Consider the following 18,772-nt stretch of genomic DNA (forward strand, 5'->3'; position numbering starts at 1 on the left):
AGGACTGGAGTTTGACACCCCTGTATTGTGAATGACAACCTGAGACCAACAGGTTAAAAGAGTGCCCCTCAGAGTAATTTCACTCTCTGCTACGGCAGGAGTGAAATTATCATAATAACCTGAGATTGGCTGGAAAACGCAACGTCTCCCCTTTCAGAAACAGTTGGAATTTGTCCGATAGAGCAAAGTGTGGCGGAATTACAGCTCTGCAAATTTGGCTGGATCGCCGTTGATACGATTAGGATTTTTGGGGTTTTAATCACCTCCTGATGTCCAGGTCAACTTTTTACGTAAATCAAACATACATGTTTAAAAATTGGTTGTAAAAGCCAAAGAAGGGACTGACTACTCACTATAAAGCTAATTCATGGACTTGACGACGTGAGCACATCCTAGAACATTTCAATCAAGCCATACTTGGTCATTTTAAGGACTTCAGACTGGGGCAGTAATTCAAAAACAAGGAGTATGGGAGAAGAAATCTCTATCAGGAAATGTTCTGTTTCCAGCGCTCTCAGAAGTGCTGCTGCCTAATGAACATGTTTCAATTAAAAAACTATTTAAATCACATCTATGGGGCTTAAAATATATATTTATACTTTTTTTTTATTAGGAAAAACAAAATATATAAATCTCTTGAGGAAAACACATGCAAAGACAAGAAAAACAATATATATATTTATGCTTTTATTTTTTATCATGTCAGTTTTGCTCCTCCATACACATGCAGCAAAATAAGTCATACTCAAATGCATTTGTTCCAGTGAGGCTCATTTGTCAAATTGAAAGTATCTTTTGAAATGAACCTCTAAAAATGTATTAAACATGGTATTCATTAAGCACATGTTTCTGTAATAAAAATATTTACTGATAAACTATTCCATTAAATGATTTGCTAGAGACACCATATTTAACAAAATACTTTAAAACATCATTCTTTGTGTAGTTAATCAAGTTACTCATTTAATTTTCAAAACTTGTTTAATATGACACTTCATGGAAGAGCAAGATGAGAAAGTCGCTTGAAGAAACCATTTGATTTCAAACACCTACAAACCATTTCATAGAAACATACAGGAGACATTGGGCGTAAACAGCACCATTTTCCTTTTTATTGTTCTTAATGCAGCATTATTCAGAAGACAGGACAATATTTCATCTCCATGTCATTCTTCAGAGCGTGACCTGCTATTCTTAGTAAAATAAGCAATTTTTCTACACTTATGTGTCAAATACATCTGTGCAAACCATCCACTGCAAACCTGGATGCTTAAACTTCATACAAAAAAATAAAGGTTTCTCGATGAAAACTGTTATAAGCAAAAGAGTCTGTAGAACAGTGGCACATGTAGTCTCTCATTTATTGCACAGTTTTCATGAAAAATATAAACTCACTTAGACCAAACACCACACCGCACTGGAAACATATTTACAGTCAAGCCTTTGAAAAGCAGCACTCGTTCATTGGGAGCAAATCTCTCAAAAGTCTGTATTTACACTACTGAGGACCGTGTGACATTCGGGGCAAATCCAACCCCAGGAGTGTCGCTCTCAACGTCAAGTCTAACTCGTGAACGTCCGTGTCACGGGTAAAAAGATGGCGTCCCAAGTAAGAGTCCAGCGGTCGCGTTCACGATCGAGGAAGAACCTGAGCGATGGTGTCCCGGGCGTTCTTGCTCAGCCGCTCCGGGAACTTCACCTCGAACTCCACGATCAGGTCTCCTCGCCGATCGGGTCGCTTGGGGTAGGGCAGCCCCTCCCCGCTCACCCGTCGCTTCATGCCCGGCTGTACGATGTCCGTGGATGTAACAGTCACCGTCCTGCCGTCCAGAGTGGGTGCCTGGACCGTGCAGCCACACAAAGCCTGATGGAGCAAGGAGAGCAAAGAACGGTTAGCGACGTGATTCACCACAACACTGTTTAAAAACAGCTTAGAGTCAAACTGCAGTTTATGGAGGGATTATTGGTCGATGTCACGCTGCGTTGCCTGCAAAAAGTTAGCAAGAAGACAATATTATAACTATTTACAATTAGGCCAATAAAATAATTTACAACTTGCAGCAAGAGCAGATCAAATCTCTTCGCCTGGCGCTAATCCTGCATGCATCTTTGCGCTGCTTCCTGTTCAGACTGCTGCACCTTTGATTTCTGATGGCTTAGTTTTCCACCTGCCTTGATGGCTGCAGCTACACGTTAATTTTTCAGTTAATTGTGACAAAAATACAAAGAAGTGACCACAACTCATTTGACCTTTCCATGCCAAATATAAATTCTGCTTTTTTTGCGCTTACAACCAAATAATCCCTCTAAATTAGAAGTTTCAAGTAATCTCAACTTACATCGCGTAGTGAAACCTTGGCGGTGTAAACGATGTCGGAGCCGTCTCGCTTGAACACGGGATGAGGCTTGTCCTTCAGCACGAACACCACGTCCGCTGGAATGTTCCTCGGCGTCTCGTCCCCTTCTTTGGCGAACGTGATCTTGGTGCCCTCTTTCCAGCCTTTCTTTATCTGCACCTCCAGGATTTTCTCCTCCGTCCTCGACGTTCGGCCGTCGGGGCAGAGCCTTTTCCGAGAGATCTTCATCTTTTTCATGCAACCGTTCAGCACTTCTTCTAGTGACACGTTGAGGTCGTGAACCACGGGGGGGTCCTGCTGCTTCTTCACGACGCTCGTGTGGCCACCCATTCCTCCCATGCCGGGGCTAAAGGAGCGCGAGAAGCCGCCCATTGCGCTGGGGCCCATTCCACGACCGGCCATCCCGAATTGAGCAAACGGGTCGTCAGTTTCCATGTCTTCGTCCATGCCGTTACGAGCGCCGAAGAACTGCTCGAAGGGGTTACGGCCGCCGAAAAACTCTGCGAAGATGGCATGAGGGTCTCCATGGAAGGTGTAGCTGTAGGTGCCTGGTCCGCTGCCCCCTGTTGGTCCTCCTCCGCCACCACCGCCTTTCAGACCTAAATACACAAGACAAGGTTAACATTTCACCCAATTTTAATTTTGGGATGCTTAAGTGTAATTACTGATTGCAAAGGTGACATAGGTCTCAAGAATACAGGAAATAATTATTAATAAATCTAGCCTTGGTTTGGATTTTATAAAAAGGTCATAGATATTGCACCATCGAGATCATTTAAACAAATGCAATGAAATAGCAATTCAGCAGAACTGCTAATAATACATTTTCAACAGGATTATTCTGCATTAACGTGGATTAAAGAAAAATTTGTTGAAAGCAATGTTTGCAAAAACTTGACAAAAGTAAGGAGAATTTTGATGTTCTACGCCTGCATATTCTTGAATTGGTTGGGGAGCTTTATACTTGAGACAATACGGAATACACGAAATGAGGATGAACACAAACAATTTCAACGATGTTTGCAATACTTTCCATATTATTCAGTAAAGTACATTCTGTTTATGCTATCTGCTTTTTATCCAACACGCCCTCTGGACAAATGAGTTTTTCTGTTAATATTTAGAGTTATGATGAGGCACTATTAATTAAAAACATGTAAAATTATTATGCTCATTTTCCTTTGTTTCTTTTCTGTTCTAATCCTAAAAGGTACTAGAAATCATTTTTAGCTATTAATTTTGTTTATGAAAGTGAATGTTATTTTTATTTTTCTATTAGTTTTAAATTTAATTCTAGTCATTTAAGATTGCTAATTATTTCAAATAATTTTTTTATAGATCGTTTGCCATATTTGGCTTGATTGTAGATTGCATTCTCGTTTCTGTGTTTCATTCAACTGTATAAAAACTTTTCTATAAATATATTATGACTCATTGTAAGCAGAGCATGCCCACCATGTGTCTAAAAGCAATAACTAGTTGTGTGATCTGCCAGTTTTTCAGCCCCCTCACAACAAAAGGTGTTCTCTCACACCAGTGTGAGAGCAGTTGCAGGTTGCCCAATTTGTTACTTATAAAAACATGATGTAACCATGGCAACACACCACACAGGGAGCAAACTTTTGACCATTATTTTACTGTTTCCGTTTAAGTCAGTCGCGGTGTAGCGAGCACTTGAATTCAAGAACCTGCTAATCAGGTCACGGCTCTTTGCTAGTCATTTTGTTTTGGCAGAACTGTAAGTGAACTAACAGCAGGCTACCATCAGTAGCATCTTCATAACAACAATGTGGCTAAAACTGCCTCCTCCTGCAAATATACAGAGCCTTCCAGTAGCACTGCTATTATTAGTCGGGCTACATTCCCGTTAGGATTCCAGCCGATTTATTATGGAAACAGGTCTGGGTTTGTCCCGTTAAGCAGGCCCTTGGCTTTTAGTTAGCCCTGAAGGTAAAACTCACAATGAAGGACGAATAGAGCTCAAAGCGCCATGACACGAACAGATTACCACCAACCACCGTTTGTCCCTAAAATGTTAACATTTACTTCGGCTAACACGTCAACCAAGGTTTTAATAAAGTTATTCTAACATAGCAGGGATTACTGAGCGGACTACATGTTCAAGATGACGCTTACCTTCTTCTCCAAAACGATCATATATGTCTTTCTTCTTTGGGTCACTCAAAACGTCGTAAGCTTCTGCGATTTCTTTGAATTTCTCCTCCGCTCCTGGTGATTTGTTCTTGTCGGGATGGTACCGCAAAGCCTGCTTACGATAAGCTTTTTTTATATCATCCTCTGAAGCTCCCTTCTTAATTCCCAAAATTTCGTAGTAGTCCTTGCCCATCTTGATTTAAATGTTCCCCCAAAAGTTGTCTGTCCGCGTCGGCTCCTGATCAGTCGTCCGTATCTACTCGGGCTGCTGCTGGAGTTCTGTACATACTCTTTATAAACAGCGTGGAAACTTCCAGACTGTTCCACACGCAGCCAGAACCATCTCGGCTGTGACGCCACAAGCAAAGTCACGCCCATCGGGAAACGTTAACTCCCATGGTGCTTTCATGTGCTGTAGGAGATTTTTTTTTATTTCGGTATTTTTTAACAATGTCATAATTTAAGCAAAGGTTCAAAATGATTCTAAACTTTTTACAACACGTTTCACGATGTTTTGCAAATACCGCGAGCTTTACAAACTTTCTGGTACAGCAGTAAAGCAGAACTTAGTCTTTTTTTAGTTTTATAGGGAATTTAATATTACAATCTCTTGTAGTGGCATGTTCCCTCGGTGTTTGAATGTACAGAAATAAATACACTGTTATTAGCTTGTACGTCTAATATCAGTTCGCTTGGTGTCTGAACCAAGCGACCTGAGTAGTAAGATCTAGCTAATCTTAATAGTTTTCAAACTTGGTGTGATTTGACATCATTCGCTAATCGAAGTTCAAATCTCAGAGGTAAATGGAAAGCAGCATACCGTTTCCAGCACGTGCGCTTGGAGTACTACGTCACAATTTATTTTTGTATTTACTATATACAATTAATTATAACAATTTCAGTCCAAATACCAGCAGCGGTCATTGTAACACATTTTGATAGCCATGGTCTTAATTCTTGTAAACACCACAAATTTTGGCCGTTTTTATATACTTCAAACTAAATTATATCATTGATTCAGATAATTATCATTTTAAGGGGGGACATCTTAAACCGACACCCACAGCAACACAGCATTAATGTCTTTTTGTACAACTCATTTGTGCAAAGAGGTCCTTTTGCTTCACCTCGGGCGTGGCTCATACCAAAACCAACTCTGCAGAAGCATGTCTGACAAGTTTAAGGTACACAGGAACAAGTCTACACAAAAACTGTCAGTGAATACCATTTTTTGAAGATTCGTCTTTAAATTTCTGTGGATTTAAAGCTGGGGTGTGTAAATTTTATATTAAAATAAAAAAATGTCTTACATATGTTCTAATTGGCACCATGTGGTGACAAGTGAGTGATTATTTGTGAAAAGTTGGAGCTACTCCACCTCCTCCCAATGCTGCTCCAACCGAACAGAGCCAGGATGCGGATTTTGGTGCAGTCAATCAATCTTGGTGCTCTTAAATGTGCTAATGGCATAGGAACAACTTATCTGTCATCTGTCAGGAGATGATTTATCAGTCATCTTCGGCGACCATGCTAGAATGAACATTCATGGCAGGCTTTCTTGTGGTGAATCAGCTGCACAGCAGACACCAAGGGGAGGCTCTGAGCAGCATGTACACAAGTTTGATTGACAGTGCTAAGATCACCTCCTGGCTCTGAATTTAATTTCTAACATTTACATACCCCACCTGTAGGAAAGTAATAACTTGTCAGGTCAAATATATTGGAGAAGGAAATTCCCTTTTTCTGATGGGAGATTATCAGATACTTATAACATCATGGAAGTAGGTGTCATTATATCTGGTCTTTTTGAGGATTACATTGGTAACTTTTTTGTTCTCTTATTTTATTTAAATAACATTGAACTTTATTTGTGAAATACTTTATACCCTTGCCCTTTATACTTTATTTATTGTACATGAAATGACATTCAACAGAAACAAGCAATTTGAAGGACGAAATTACCAAAAGGAACACTGAATACGCCAAAAATAATAATTTCTTACAGTAAAATCCGAGCCAACCCAAAGTAAATCCTATTATCTCGCGCTAAGGCGTCGCTTTTCCATTGCTCAAATCTCATTGGCTACATTCGACAGTGTGGGCGTGTTCGCCTGACTTATGCCAGCCGTGATAGGCTGCCAGGAGCGTTTTGTACCCGCCCATGACGTCCTTAGCCACCGCATGTTTATACGCTGATTGGACATTGACCTGTCACTCATTCGAGATATTAAGGAAGAGTCACTGCCAAGATGAAGCACTACGAGGTAAGTGGTATCCATTCATTGTTAAACCACACTTGTTTGAGACTAAATTTAACAAACCTGGCTAGTTCTTGGCCTTCGCGTTAACTCTGTGTTTGGAAACCTCAGTAATTATGTACCGGTATTACTGGTTACCATAAGCGGTGAAGCTTAGCCCAGTTAACACCGTCTATGATGGGTCTGAAACGATTTGTGGCCTGTTTCTTTTAGATATACAGCGTACATAGTCTTAAAACCTTGTGCACCATTAACAGAGTGTTTTTCAAATTGGAATCCCTGAATTTAATGGAGCATTTGAGCTTAAAGGAGACATTCTTTGTGCAGGAAAGGGTTTAACAGCATCGCCATCTCTGGCTGGGATGATTCATGGCGCTCCTTATCTTGCTCAGTCTTACCCAAGAATGGAGGTGAAAAGTCAACCTCAGCCCTTTTCCATAAATCTACATTATCTGCGAAATTTACATGTAATCTATATTCCAAACTTTTTCCAATCATTTTAATTAAAAAGGTGCTCATAGAGGGAGATTAGCAATACATTTCATGGAAAATATACATGTAGCTGGTTCAAAATGTAAATTTTGCTAATATATTACTAAAAGGCTAAAACAAATCTTTGTCATAAGATTCAAAGAAGCTTTCAGGACTAGAAGAATAACACCAGGCCACAGGTGCATCAACACCCAAAACCCATCAGACAGGATCTGAAGTAGTTTGGCAGAAACTGACACAACTACTGGTTGGTCTGCTCCCTTTTCTTTCAGGCGACAAATCTGGATGTTTGGCACCTGTAAAAAAAAAAAAAAAAAAAAAAAAACAGTTTTCAGTTGTAGCTGTGGTGTGCACACAGTTTATTCCTATATGAAAGCAGTACATTGCATCTAAATAAAGGGATAACAGTGAAATTAATTTGCACAGGACATTATAAGACGACAAATACAACAAGATTAATGTTGGTTAGATTTATTTGCACATACATCAATCAGGAACAACATTATAACCTCTGAAGGAGAAGTGATAGATACTGATTACCACTCCATTGCACTTGTTAGATGGGCTACTTTAATGCTTGATCACAGCAGCTCTGATTGCTGAATGCAACCTTGTAAATTAATATAAAGTTCATTATTTGAAACAGTTTATGTGTGACTCCTTTAAACAGTCTGACTGTATTGTCTTAGAAACAGTTTAACTTTTAAGGAGTCAAGCTGAGCTGACGTTACTGTTTTTTTATTTATCCCTACTTTACTTTTCCACTTTCTAAAAAAATGTTTTCAAAAATACATATGTTTAAATTCTGTGCCTGATTTGCAAATATGAAACGGAGGGATAAGGCCTGAGAAAAAAATACTTTAAAAAGTATTTTTTTAAAAATAGGTTTAACTCAGAAATAAGAAAAAGAGGGGTAAGTGTGGGGCTGAATAATGATTTTTATAGCTATCTGCACAATTCCTGAAAAAAACCTATATATATATATAATCTTCTAGTATGCAGTGGTTTAAGAGGGGGAATTGTAATGACAGAGCTGATTGGCTAAAGATATGATTTTGCCAGAACCACAAAACAATTTGCATTAGTTATGCTAATTGTTGATGCATTATGGAGCTAATAAAGTTTGAGCTTTCGGGATGGAGGCATTTAGTGAACACGAAAAAGATTAGATTTTTCAGTATTTCACCTACCAATCATCGGAAAATAGGTGGATTTCGAAATCTAATTGATAAGTGCAACATTATCATAGATGCTAATAATAATGCTAATGCTGTACATTATCAAGTATTTCGGAACACATTAAAATAGATATTAACTCTGACATCATTTACTATTTGCTTTGACATTATTAAAGCTAGATGACAATGCAAGTGTAATTACACTAAATTATTTGTTAAATTACTACTTGTTAGTTTTCAGACTACTTTAGTGAAGAATCCTTAATTTCAGTCAGTTAATATCAATATGGCTGATTTATTTCTCACAACATCATGTTTTGTCATTTTTAGAGATGGCAAAGAGAAATGTGTTGCAGTGACTCCCCTGACCCACAGGATACAGTCTAACTTGTATGAAGCACATTATCTCTACACTTCACTGCAACATCAGTTTTAAAATTACCGCCAGGTTTTACCTCTGAGCAAAGCTATAAATCCAGTGGCTGAACCGTCGACATCCGTTGTAGCAATTAAAACTGAATTCTCCGTGCTTCGTCCTTGTGCCCGCAGAGTTCATTAGCAGCTCCGACTGTCAGTGTGACAGGTTTTATTTGGTCGAGACGAGGGAGCTGAGGGGGGAGGTACAGCAGAGTTGGCCCAAAGACAGGAACGGGGTTGTTACCCCAAAGTCACAGCTGCGGTGTCGTGTGTCCTGCTTGCTTTATGTGTGGCTCTTTATTTCTTGTAGGCAATAAAAAAATAAAAGAAATCCTGATTTGAAAAGCTAAGGATTGTCATTTAATAAAAATGACGTATGAAAATAATTCAACAAACGAGGTTCAGCACAGTTTGTTGATCTGGTCTGTTAATTGGTTGTAACTACGGGTGCACTGCTTACAACTTTGTGGCCGGTCACTGATCTTTAAAAAGAGATGGAGATTCCAATTTAGTTGATACCAATTTTTTAAAAAAATTGTCTAAATAGTTGTTGCATATGAATGACAAAGTTGCTAAATTGGCAACAGTGGGATGACTATCTTTAACTACGCATGTGCAGACAGGACCTGGTTGGGGGGTCTGTCGAGATTGGTATGGACTGAGTGCCAGTCTTTCAAATTTAAGAAAATCAGGGCCGATTGTAGCGGTGCACCAAGTTATCGGCCGGCCGATTTTCTGTGTCGATTTCCTTAATTTTGGGAGATCGATGATCAGCCGATACTTACATTGTGAAGCCAACTTTATCCCCTGATTGTATCTACCTCAGCAAAGGTCTAAAAATCAGCCACTGTCTTCTTCTGCTTCCCTTGAGAGAGTTTTGACTGACAGACCGGCCCACCAGGTCATGTCTGCACGTTTGTAGTTAACAATAGCCACCTGAGTTAATTGAGTTAATTTTAATTCATTATTTATTGAGACATGCTTTGATGATTTTTTTATTTTTACATTTTGATTTAGTGTAGCATTTTATGTTCTTAAAGTTACCCCAACCATTTACCCTGAGAGAGAGTGGATGGTATCTTTTCCCACATTTTCCAGAGAATTGGGAGTTTTATCACTTCACAATGCTGGGAATAGTTAAACTTTCATGTCAGTGACAGCTTCGAGAAATTTACTTGAGTTTTAAAGTCCAACTCACTAAAAGCCTATTAGAATTTGACGGCACTTAAACCAAGGGAGTGTCTCGGTTGGCCTCTGATAAAACCCATGACTTCACTGCCCAGATCCGTGTGGGGTCAGTTGGGAGAAGGCTTGATGGGCAGAGTCACTATGAGATGTTTATATTTAGCTGTGGAGAAGAAGACAGGGTCAGGCTGGTAAAGGGAAGCGCTGTTTGTTGTAATACCTCCCTTCTTTCCTCCCTCTACCCAACAAGTTGAGATGTCAAAGGTCGTAGCCGTCCGTTTTTAGGGAAGAGTTGCGTTTCCAAGCACATTCCCTGCATGTCAGGATGGGAGTTGCATGAATTAGAGGTTTCTTTTGTCCAACATGCGTTCAGTAAACAATTTGGCATTTAGGATGCTTGGCATGCCTTTGTATGCAACTGTCTCCGCTCCTGTGGACGGCGTCTGCGTCGTAAGCGGTCGGGCGGCTGTTAAATAAAGCGAGAGGTGGACAGAGAGAGCTGAATGAAGAGGGTGGGGCTGGATGAGGAGGAAGAGGGTGGGGGTCAAGGGGGGAAGTGACAGATTTATTTCCACAGCTGAGCGCCGCTGCACTCTTGTCCGTCTCTCGGCGTGGATCTGGAGAGGTCGGTGCCGATCTGAGGGGAGCAACGGGGGGATAAACTGAGAGCAGGTGGAGCAAAGGAGACATGGATGCCTTGGCGTTAGAGGCTAGCGGGAAAAAGGCGAATAACGCGGCGGGGGCTGCCGTGCCGACGAGTCAAGCCCCAGCAAAACGCAAACCTGCAAAAAAAGCTAAAAAGGCCGTTGTTTTCTTTGAGGTGGAGATACTGGACGCCAAGACCAAGGACAAGCTCTGCTTCCTGGACAAGGTAAGAAGCTCTTCAAGTTCAAGGTTTTGTTCGTTTGATTTCATGTTGAGATGACACAGCTGGTCATGCTGTGATGCCTACAACCTTTTAAAAACCTCTATTGTATAACTGTCTCTGTGCAGCATGTGGCCATTCATCACAGTAAAAGGTCTGTGTGTGGGAGATGGGTGTTTTCTGGAACATGAAGCAGTGGTCTCTCTCTCTCTTTCTGTGGGCATGTATCCCAGCCAGTGTAAAGGGGACACCCTCTGGAGTGCCTTTCATTCATGGGACGCTGCTGCATGCTGCGTTTAGTAATCTTGATGACGGCCAAAGGGACACAACACATTTGTAGAGAATCATTTGATGATTTAGGCCTTGTCTGTCACGGAATTGACCTTTATACAAGAAATATGCCAATGTTGAAAGTAAAACCCCAAGAATTCCCATTCGCAGTTGGCCAGAAACCATCTTGGGAAGACATAAACATAAGATGCTCTGGCCAGATCAGAGTTAAACTAAACTTTCTTCCCCCACATGCAATAAACAAGATGTACACCTGGAACATCCCTTCCCCAAAGTTATATATAGCGGGGATGCTTTGTTTAAGTAGGAACAAGAACTTGTTCTAAAAGCAGGACAGGCCTAGAAAAAAATCTTATCAGGGACTTTAGACTGGGGTGGATGTTCACCTTCCAACAAGACACCACATCCAGCATAGCTACTAATAGTTTTTATCACAGTAAATTCATGTGTTAAAATAGTCCAATGAAAGTTAATTTACAATCTGTGGCAAGATTTAGGAATAGATGTTCGCAGTTCCCTCCAATCTCAGTGAGATTGAGCTGTTTTACAAAGAATGGACAGTGGTCGTTCTGTAAAGTACTGACTTAATGAGGCTGCCAACGATATGAAAGTCACACATTTTAGATTATTTAGTTCCTTTGCATGAAATCTTTATGGAAAATATTGAAGTCTGTGGTAGTAAGATGACGATGTGGAAAAGTTCAAATGATTTTAATCTTTATGCAAGGCGATATTTACTCCCATCATGCAAAGCAAAATAATGGCTTTATTTACCAGGCAATAATGGTGTATGAGCTGTTGGTGGCTTTACAACTTCAAATGAATGTTGTACTTGACCTGTAGTTCTTTTTAAATGGTGCCTAACTAAAACACAGAACTATGCATTAAAAGGGATTTAATAAACCCCATAATCAGCGATGGTTTTCAGAAACCACAAATATATATATATATATATATATATATATATTATAGCGTCTTTATAAGTAAAAAGTCAAGGTTTCAAAATGGCCATCACAAAGCAACATTGAAAATCGACACGGTTGCATCTGTCCTGTCAGAAGAAATGGGCCAAAGTTCCAGCAGATCACTGTGAGACTCTTGTGGAAGCAAACTTAAAACATTTCAACCAAATCATCCAGTTTAGAGACAATCCTGCCAGACAAAAAAGAAATGTGTTTAAACTTCTGAACCACAAGAAAGTTGGGGTTCAAAGATTGTAAGAGTCTTTGACTCTTTTTACTTATGACATTTAAGTCTTTAGAGTCACGTAAAAGTTACAAAATCTTCCAAGTTTCATTGCTGTGAATCTCCACAGGCATTTGTGAGATTTCCTCGGACGGATGAAAGGATATCACATTTACATGTGCCTTATTCATTTTAATTGGAGATGACCAGCTTGTTTTACAGATTTATTTACAAGTATCCGTGCTTGGCCTGTAGTTTGTTGTTAATGTGTTAGATGGATTAATTTTGTCGGTGCTTGTGCTCGGAGAGATTTGGTGCGTTGATGGTGCATGGATAGAGTTTCACTAACCACACTCTTGGTACCATCAGCCAAAATAAACTCTGTCTATTAAAGGCTACATAGTATGAGGCGCAATCCTGGACAGATTAGACCTGGTTGTCGAGTTAGCAGAGTTTCTATGGTGATAAGAGTCGCAGACTTATCACCTCGAGGGAGGCGGATTCAAAGATGCGACAGATGCAGATTCGGATGTAGACAGAGGGGCTTTTGGGTTCTACACACTTCCTAGATTAGAGCTAAAGTGACCGGCTGAGTTAGAAATAAAACTCAGGAACGTGTCTGGATCAGTGTCCATGAAGGGCAATCCTTCAATACACAAAGCCTCTAGAATGAAGGCACAATGAGTAATTTTTTAACATTTTCACTTCTGATACGATACATATATTGCAGCTTTGAGTATTGGTCGCTACCAATATTGACACAATACAATATTGGTGCGAATCATGGATACTTTTTTAGAAAAGGCTTGATCAAGTGATATTACTCAGAGAGCAATAGTCAACAACGGCCGGTATGAGAACAAGTGACCCATTTATTATGAACCAACAGGGTCTGTGTGCTGCTGGGACCGACTAAATACTGGAGCAGAGTGCTTATATTGCAGAATTTAGATTCAGGCCGAAACAAACCCGATACTCATTTATTGGCTGATATCTGACTATTTCCAGTATCAATATCAGATCAAGACACCCCTAATAGAAAGCCCTTTTCAAAGAACCACGAGAATGTATCTTCCAATCAGTACAATCAGAACTTATCTGTGAAGAAAGTCCCATATCTCTGGACCTCCATTAGAGCCCTGCCCAGCTTTGCCAGTCAAAACACAGCAGGATCTAAGTTGGGCATTGGCTCCAGACCAGCAGTGGAACCCTAGAGGTGGTTTCTGAAATCCAACGGCAGCGATGTCATTGTGCTGAAAATACTTGGAGGTCCCGGAGAGGTCACACACAGAAGTTTGAGGGAATTAAAACAAGATGGGTGAAACATGAGGGGTCTACCACTTTCACATAGATGTGTAGCATGTCTGCTGTTCAGGAACTGGGTAATGGTTTTTGTCTAGGAATATCATTGCATCAAGAGTTATGCAGGGTAAAATATATGCCTAAGAATATTGATCCACAGCAAAGGCAAACAGGACTGTTGTCTGTGTGTGCTCCTCATGATTTCATGGAATAAAGGACAGGTGTTTTTGTGCATCCAGACTTTTTGAAACTCTTTAACACCAGCTGTTTGTTAGCCCACATCCAGGAGGTGTTTAAGTGCAGTCGGAGCTAAATTTACCTCTAACCTCCATCATAAATGGAAAGGGGATTATGAACGTCCCCTTTGTGTGGGAGTGGGTGTCCCTGTGTTTATTTACTGTCATGTTATTTGCAGGTCGAGCCAAATGCCACCATCGGAGAGATCAAGTCCATGTTCCACAAGAGCCGTACGTGTCGTTTCCCTGCTCCTTTGACATCCATCTCTTTGTATTCTGCCTTTACAATGACTGTAAGCTAATTGCGTCTCCCGTTTCAGATCCTCAGTGGTACCCAGCCAGACAGTCCATTCGTCTCGACCCCAGTACGTCACTAATTTGATCTAATTGAAGCGGGGCTGGTAGGAGCTTTTCACTCATTCCGCTGCGTGAATCTTACGTGTTCAGTAATGCAATCGTTTCAGAGGGGAAGTCCCTGAAAGACGAGGACGTCCTGCAGCATCTACCTGTGGGAACCACGGCAACCTTCTACTTCAGAGACCTGGGAGCTCAGATCAGCTGGGTCACAGTGAGTTCAAAACACAAATCAGCTCCGACACGTTCAAACACACGTGCGAGCGACTGAATTCAGAGTCCCCGCTGTGAAGGAAAGGCGTTTGGGACTTAAAGAAAAGTCCTTGTGACTTTGATGTGGATCTGCTTCAAGGATGTTCTCATGAACATCCTCCATGTTTTTTTTTTTCTTTTCTTTTTTTCAAAGCTCCCACAATGCATGTATTCCAGCTCCACTTGTCAAAGCCAAGATTTCGTGGCGTCTAATCTGTTATTCCTCATGTCTTCAGGTGTTTCTGACAGAATACACCGGCCCTCTGGTCATCTATCTGCTCTTCTACTTCCGGGTTCCCTTCATCTACGCGCCCAAATATGACTTCACCACCAGTAAACACTGGGTTGTACAGTGAGTGTCCAGTATGTTTTCCCCATGACTCATGGGATTAGGAAGAGTCCTTTTTTTCTCACTCAACCTTTCAAAACATATGTAGAATAAATGAACAATCAATCATTTGAAAGGGTTTTGTAAATATTTGGAGTAGGGTTATAACTAACAATTATTTTCTTGATTATTCTCTTGATCGTTCTGATGATTAATTGGATAAAAATAAACAGCAAATTCTACAGATCTTTCATTTCACCACTTAACCCTTTTTATACAATATTATAAATACATTAAAAGACACAAGATAAGCAAATAATTCAGTTCCTTTTTAAATACTAAAATACTGATCTTGTTGCCTAAAATGCAGGAACAGAGAGTCCCTTTTGTGAACTGGAGTCAGGTGAAGATAAGGAGTTGAGGAGTTTTGGATAAAACACATTTACAGACGCAGACAAATGCGGTTTTTATCTTAATACAGTTTTTTTGAGCTGATGGCTTTTTTGCGAGTCTCTGTACCTCAGTTAAAAAGTCCATCCATCCATCCATCCATTTTCTGAACACCCTTGGCCCTCAGTGGGGTCGGGAGGGGTGCTGGTGCCTATCTCCAGCTAACGTTCCGGGCGAGAGGCGGGGTACATCCTGGACAGGTTGCCAGTCTGTCGCAGGGCAACACAGACACACAACCATGCGCACACACACACACACCTAGGGGCAATTTAGACAGACCAATTAACCTAACAGTCATGTTTTCTGGACTGTGGGAGGAAACCGGAGTACCCGGAGAAAACCCACGCATGCACAGGGAGAACATGCAAACTCCATGCAGAAAGACCGGGGCCGGGAATCGAACCCAGAACCTTCTTGCTGCACGGCAACAGCTCTACCAACTGCGCCACTGTGCAGCCCAGTTAAAAAGTCAGTTTACCAAATTAGTTAACAATAATGGTTTCATCCCTAACCTGGAGAGAGTCCAAACGGCCAGATGCCAAGTTGTCATACAGGAGGAGGCAGGCAGATGCTGAAGAAAGGCTGTGCTTGTTTCCAGGCAACCTAAAATTCAACAACACAGTGAATCATAATGAGATTTAGTGGGTTTGATCTCTTTACATGCAGTGAAGAACATCAGCGCCTCACGGTTATAGTACAAGTCAGCTCAAGTACGGACAGCTCTTAATGGGTCCTGGTTTGAGTGACGGGTGTCATCCACTCACGTCTCCTTCTTTCAGTCTCGCCTGTATGTGTCACTCCTTCCACTACGTTAAGAGACTCCTGGAGACCCTGTTTGTCCACCGCTTCTCTCACGGAACGATGCCGTTGCGGAACATCTTCAAGGTGGGACTCACTGAAACTCTGTCTGATCTCGTCACACGTTAACTTCTCCGACACAAGAAAAAAAAATGAGTGTCTTTGTTGCTTTCAGAATTGCACCTACTACTGGGGCTTTGCAGCATGGATGGCTTATTACATCAACCATCCATTGTACACACCACCCAGTGAGTGTCCATTAACATTGTGGCATTTGGTTTAGCTACCCATGAATGGTCTGTTTTTGTTTTTCTTATGTTAAATCTTCTTTTTCAGTATACGGAGAACAGCAGATCAGACTGGCGCTCATCATATTCCTGGTAAGAATCAGTTTCCTCATCGCAGCTCTTCTGATGCCAGACGATACAGTTCTGGTCAGCAGTGGACTTTCACTCAGAGTTGGCATGAATTGTATTTTAAAGTTTATTATCAAGATGGACTTGAAAATACAGGGTCAAATATACCAACACTTCCTGTAATTTCATCTTACCTAATTTTCTTTGACATCTAAACAAACTCCATGTAACGCCTTAAATGCTCTCGTTCACAGTTCTGTCAGATCGGTAACTTCTCCATCCACATCGCTCTCCGGAACCTCCGCCCACCAGGTGAGCACATCCATCACTTCGCACTGTCCTCCGATTCAAAAACATATCAGTGAACTTTTTGATGGAAGTCCTCAAAATCTTGAGCTGGATTTATCTCTGGACAAAACATATTTAAAAACTAAGCTTGCAAAATCTTCAGTTAATCTAATTTTACTAAGAGAATTGGATTGGTAAGGAGATTTCAGGTTTCAAATTTCCTCTGTTTTTCGTGTGAATCCAGGATCAAAGACCAGGAAGATTCCCTATCCAACCAAGAACCCCTTCACCTGGATCTTCCTCCTCGTCTCCTGTCCCAACTACACCTATGAGGTAACATGGTCTCGACTTTTTTCATGCTCTAAGTCTGTGTAGTCAGAACAAAACGTAGAATTATATTTGTATTGAATCTCAGTTGTCATTATGATATTGCAGTTTAAAATAACAGCTTGGATGCAATATTTAGAAGGATAACAGACTTGAGGTTCTGTTCATTCATTTTCTGAACAATAATAGCAGTTTAGTGATCAGAATCCTAACGCTCAGTCAGCAACGTAACAATGTTGCACAGTAATGAAATGTCTGCAGTTGAACTTTTTCCAAATCTTGAAGATAAACTCACTTATTCAGGAATCAAAAAAGCCTGAATTCATCACTTCTTTGGCCAATTGATATACAATAAGGAAGCTTATTAAAAACACTAATTTTACTTGGTCAGTCCTGCAAGCAATTCACTGCCATCTAGTGGTCAGACTCATCCTAGGCGCAAGTTTGTCAGTTTGTAAACTTTTTACCCCAATAAATAAATCTATAAATGGCAGAAACATATTTACTTTTAATATTTAAATGTAAATGACCTCGAGGAGTTAGAAGTCGACTTCTGGATTATAAACTAGACACAAGATTTTTCAACATGACCTGGTTCACAAGCGAAATATGATCCAAATCCTGTGCTTCTCCAAAAAAAATATTCTCCTTCTTAACCATTTTTCCTATCTTGATAAAATAAAGATTGGTTAATTTAAATATAACATTTTATGTATTGGACTTGAACAGAACAGTACAAATGTGTGAATTTATAGGCACAACATGCCTGGAAAACGACAAACGGCAGCCCCTGCCATATTTCATTGAATTTCTATATTTGGAACATAAACGATGTAAAAAAATCTAAAAGCTGCTAAAGAAAAATATGAAAGTGAGGAAAAGCTTTAATTGATCCAAGTCTAATGTAGATTTTCAGGGCCTAATCTCAACATGGAGAATGTGTGTGTGTGTGTGTGTGTGATATCCGTGACGGCGTCTGTTCCTCCTGCAGCTGGGTTCCTGGCTCGGCTTCACCCTGATGACCCAGTGTCTGCCAGTGGCCTTCTTCACCCTGGTGGGTTTCATCCAGATGACCGTCTGGGCCAAAGGGAAGCACCGCAGCTACCTGAAGGAGTTCCGTGACTACCCTCCGCTCCGCTCGCCCATCCTGCCCTTCGTCCTGTAGATCCATCACCAACTACGAGGACGTCGTCCTTTCTCTAAACCTCACACTGGATTTAGACTGATAGATTCAAAGCTTGATCCTTTGCTTCCCTTCCTGCTTTAAATTCTCGTGTTGAGTAAAATGTAAACAACTAGTTTGTTATATTTTTTTTGTATTGCAGACAAACTGTTCTGTTCTGACTGGTTTACTTTTGAATTTCTTTTCCCAGAGCTGCGTACTTCTAAAAACTGCTGTAAAATATGCAAGAGTTTCATTTTTATTGCCTCAAGCTGCAGTTTTCTGGTGTGTTTTTTTTAGCCTGGAGCAGCTGGCATTGAAAGCATCTTTGAACTCTCACCTTGAATTGCTTAAGAATCTTAAAATCTGAAACTGACAGAATTGAGTTTTGTTGTCTGAGGTAATTTATTAAAAAAAAACAATACAAATCAAGCTTTTGTTTGTCTTAAATTTTGTTTTTGGGTTAATAACTGAATAATGCTGAAAGATGGCAGGCGGTGGCATTTTTCCTTGTAGAAAGTGATGCTGGATATTCAC

The 18,772-nt window shown here is 40.5% G+C and overlaps 2 protein-coding genes across 3 annotated transcripts; one reads left to right on the forward strand and one right to left on the reverse strand.

Moving 5' to 3' along the window:
• Positions 1 to 1,086: 1,086 nt before the first annotated feature.
• dnajb1b (DnaJ heat shock protein family (Hsp40) member B1b) lies at positions 1,087 to 4,905 on the reverse strand. The gene is made up of 3 exons (XM_015030030.1): positions 4,494 to 4,905; positions 2,340 to 2,956; positions 1,087 to 1,864 (listed from the first exon to the last, which is right to left on the reverse strand). The coding sequence occupies exons 1-3, from the start codon at positions 4,702 to 4,704 to the stop codon at positions 1,631 to 1,633; spliced, it is 1,062 nt and encodes a 353-aa protein (XP_014885516.1). The 5' UTR covers positions 4,705 to 4,905; the 3' UTR covers positions 1,087 to 1,630.
• A 1,767-nt stretch (positions 4,906 to 6,672) lies between these two features.
• tecrb (trans-2,3-enoyl-CoA reductase b) lies at positions 6,673 to 18,667 on the forward strand. Of its 2 annotated transcripts, XM_015030032.1 has the most exons (12): positions 6,673 to 6,775; positions 10,862 to 10,912; positions 14,100 to 14,151; positions 14,241 to 14,285; positions 14,385 to 14,488; positions 14,763 to 14,878; positions 16,084 to 16,189; positions 16,278 to 16,350; positions 16,439 to 16,482; positions 16,713 to 16,770; positions 16,991 to 17,079; positions 18,065 to 18,667. In XM_015030032.1, the coding sequence occupies exons 1-12, from the start codon at positions 6,761 to 6,763 to the stop codon at positions 18,236 to 18,238; spliced, it is 927 nt and encodes a 308-aa protein (XP_014885518.1). In that variant the 5' UTR covers positions 6,673 to 6,760; the 3' UTR covers positions 18,239 to 18,667. The 2 variants fall into 2 exon arrangements, with proteins under 2 accessions (XP_014885518.1, XP_014885517.1); XM_015030031.1 differs by lacking the exon at positions 6,673 to 6,775 and having other exon boundaries at positions 10,607 to 10,912.
• Positions 18,668 to 18,772: the final 105 nt, after the last annotated feature.

The sequence above is a fragment of the Poecilia latipinna genome, unplaced genomic scaffold, assembly GCF_001443285.1.
Source record: "Poecilia latipinna isolate Pla-1442-1.1 unplaced genomic scaffold, P_latipinna-1.0 Scaffold169, whole genome shotgun sequence".
Classification (NCBI taxonomy): Eukaryota; Metazoa; Chordata; class Actinopteri; order Cyprinodontiformes; family Poeciliidae; genus Poecilia; species Poecilia latipinna.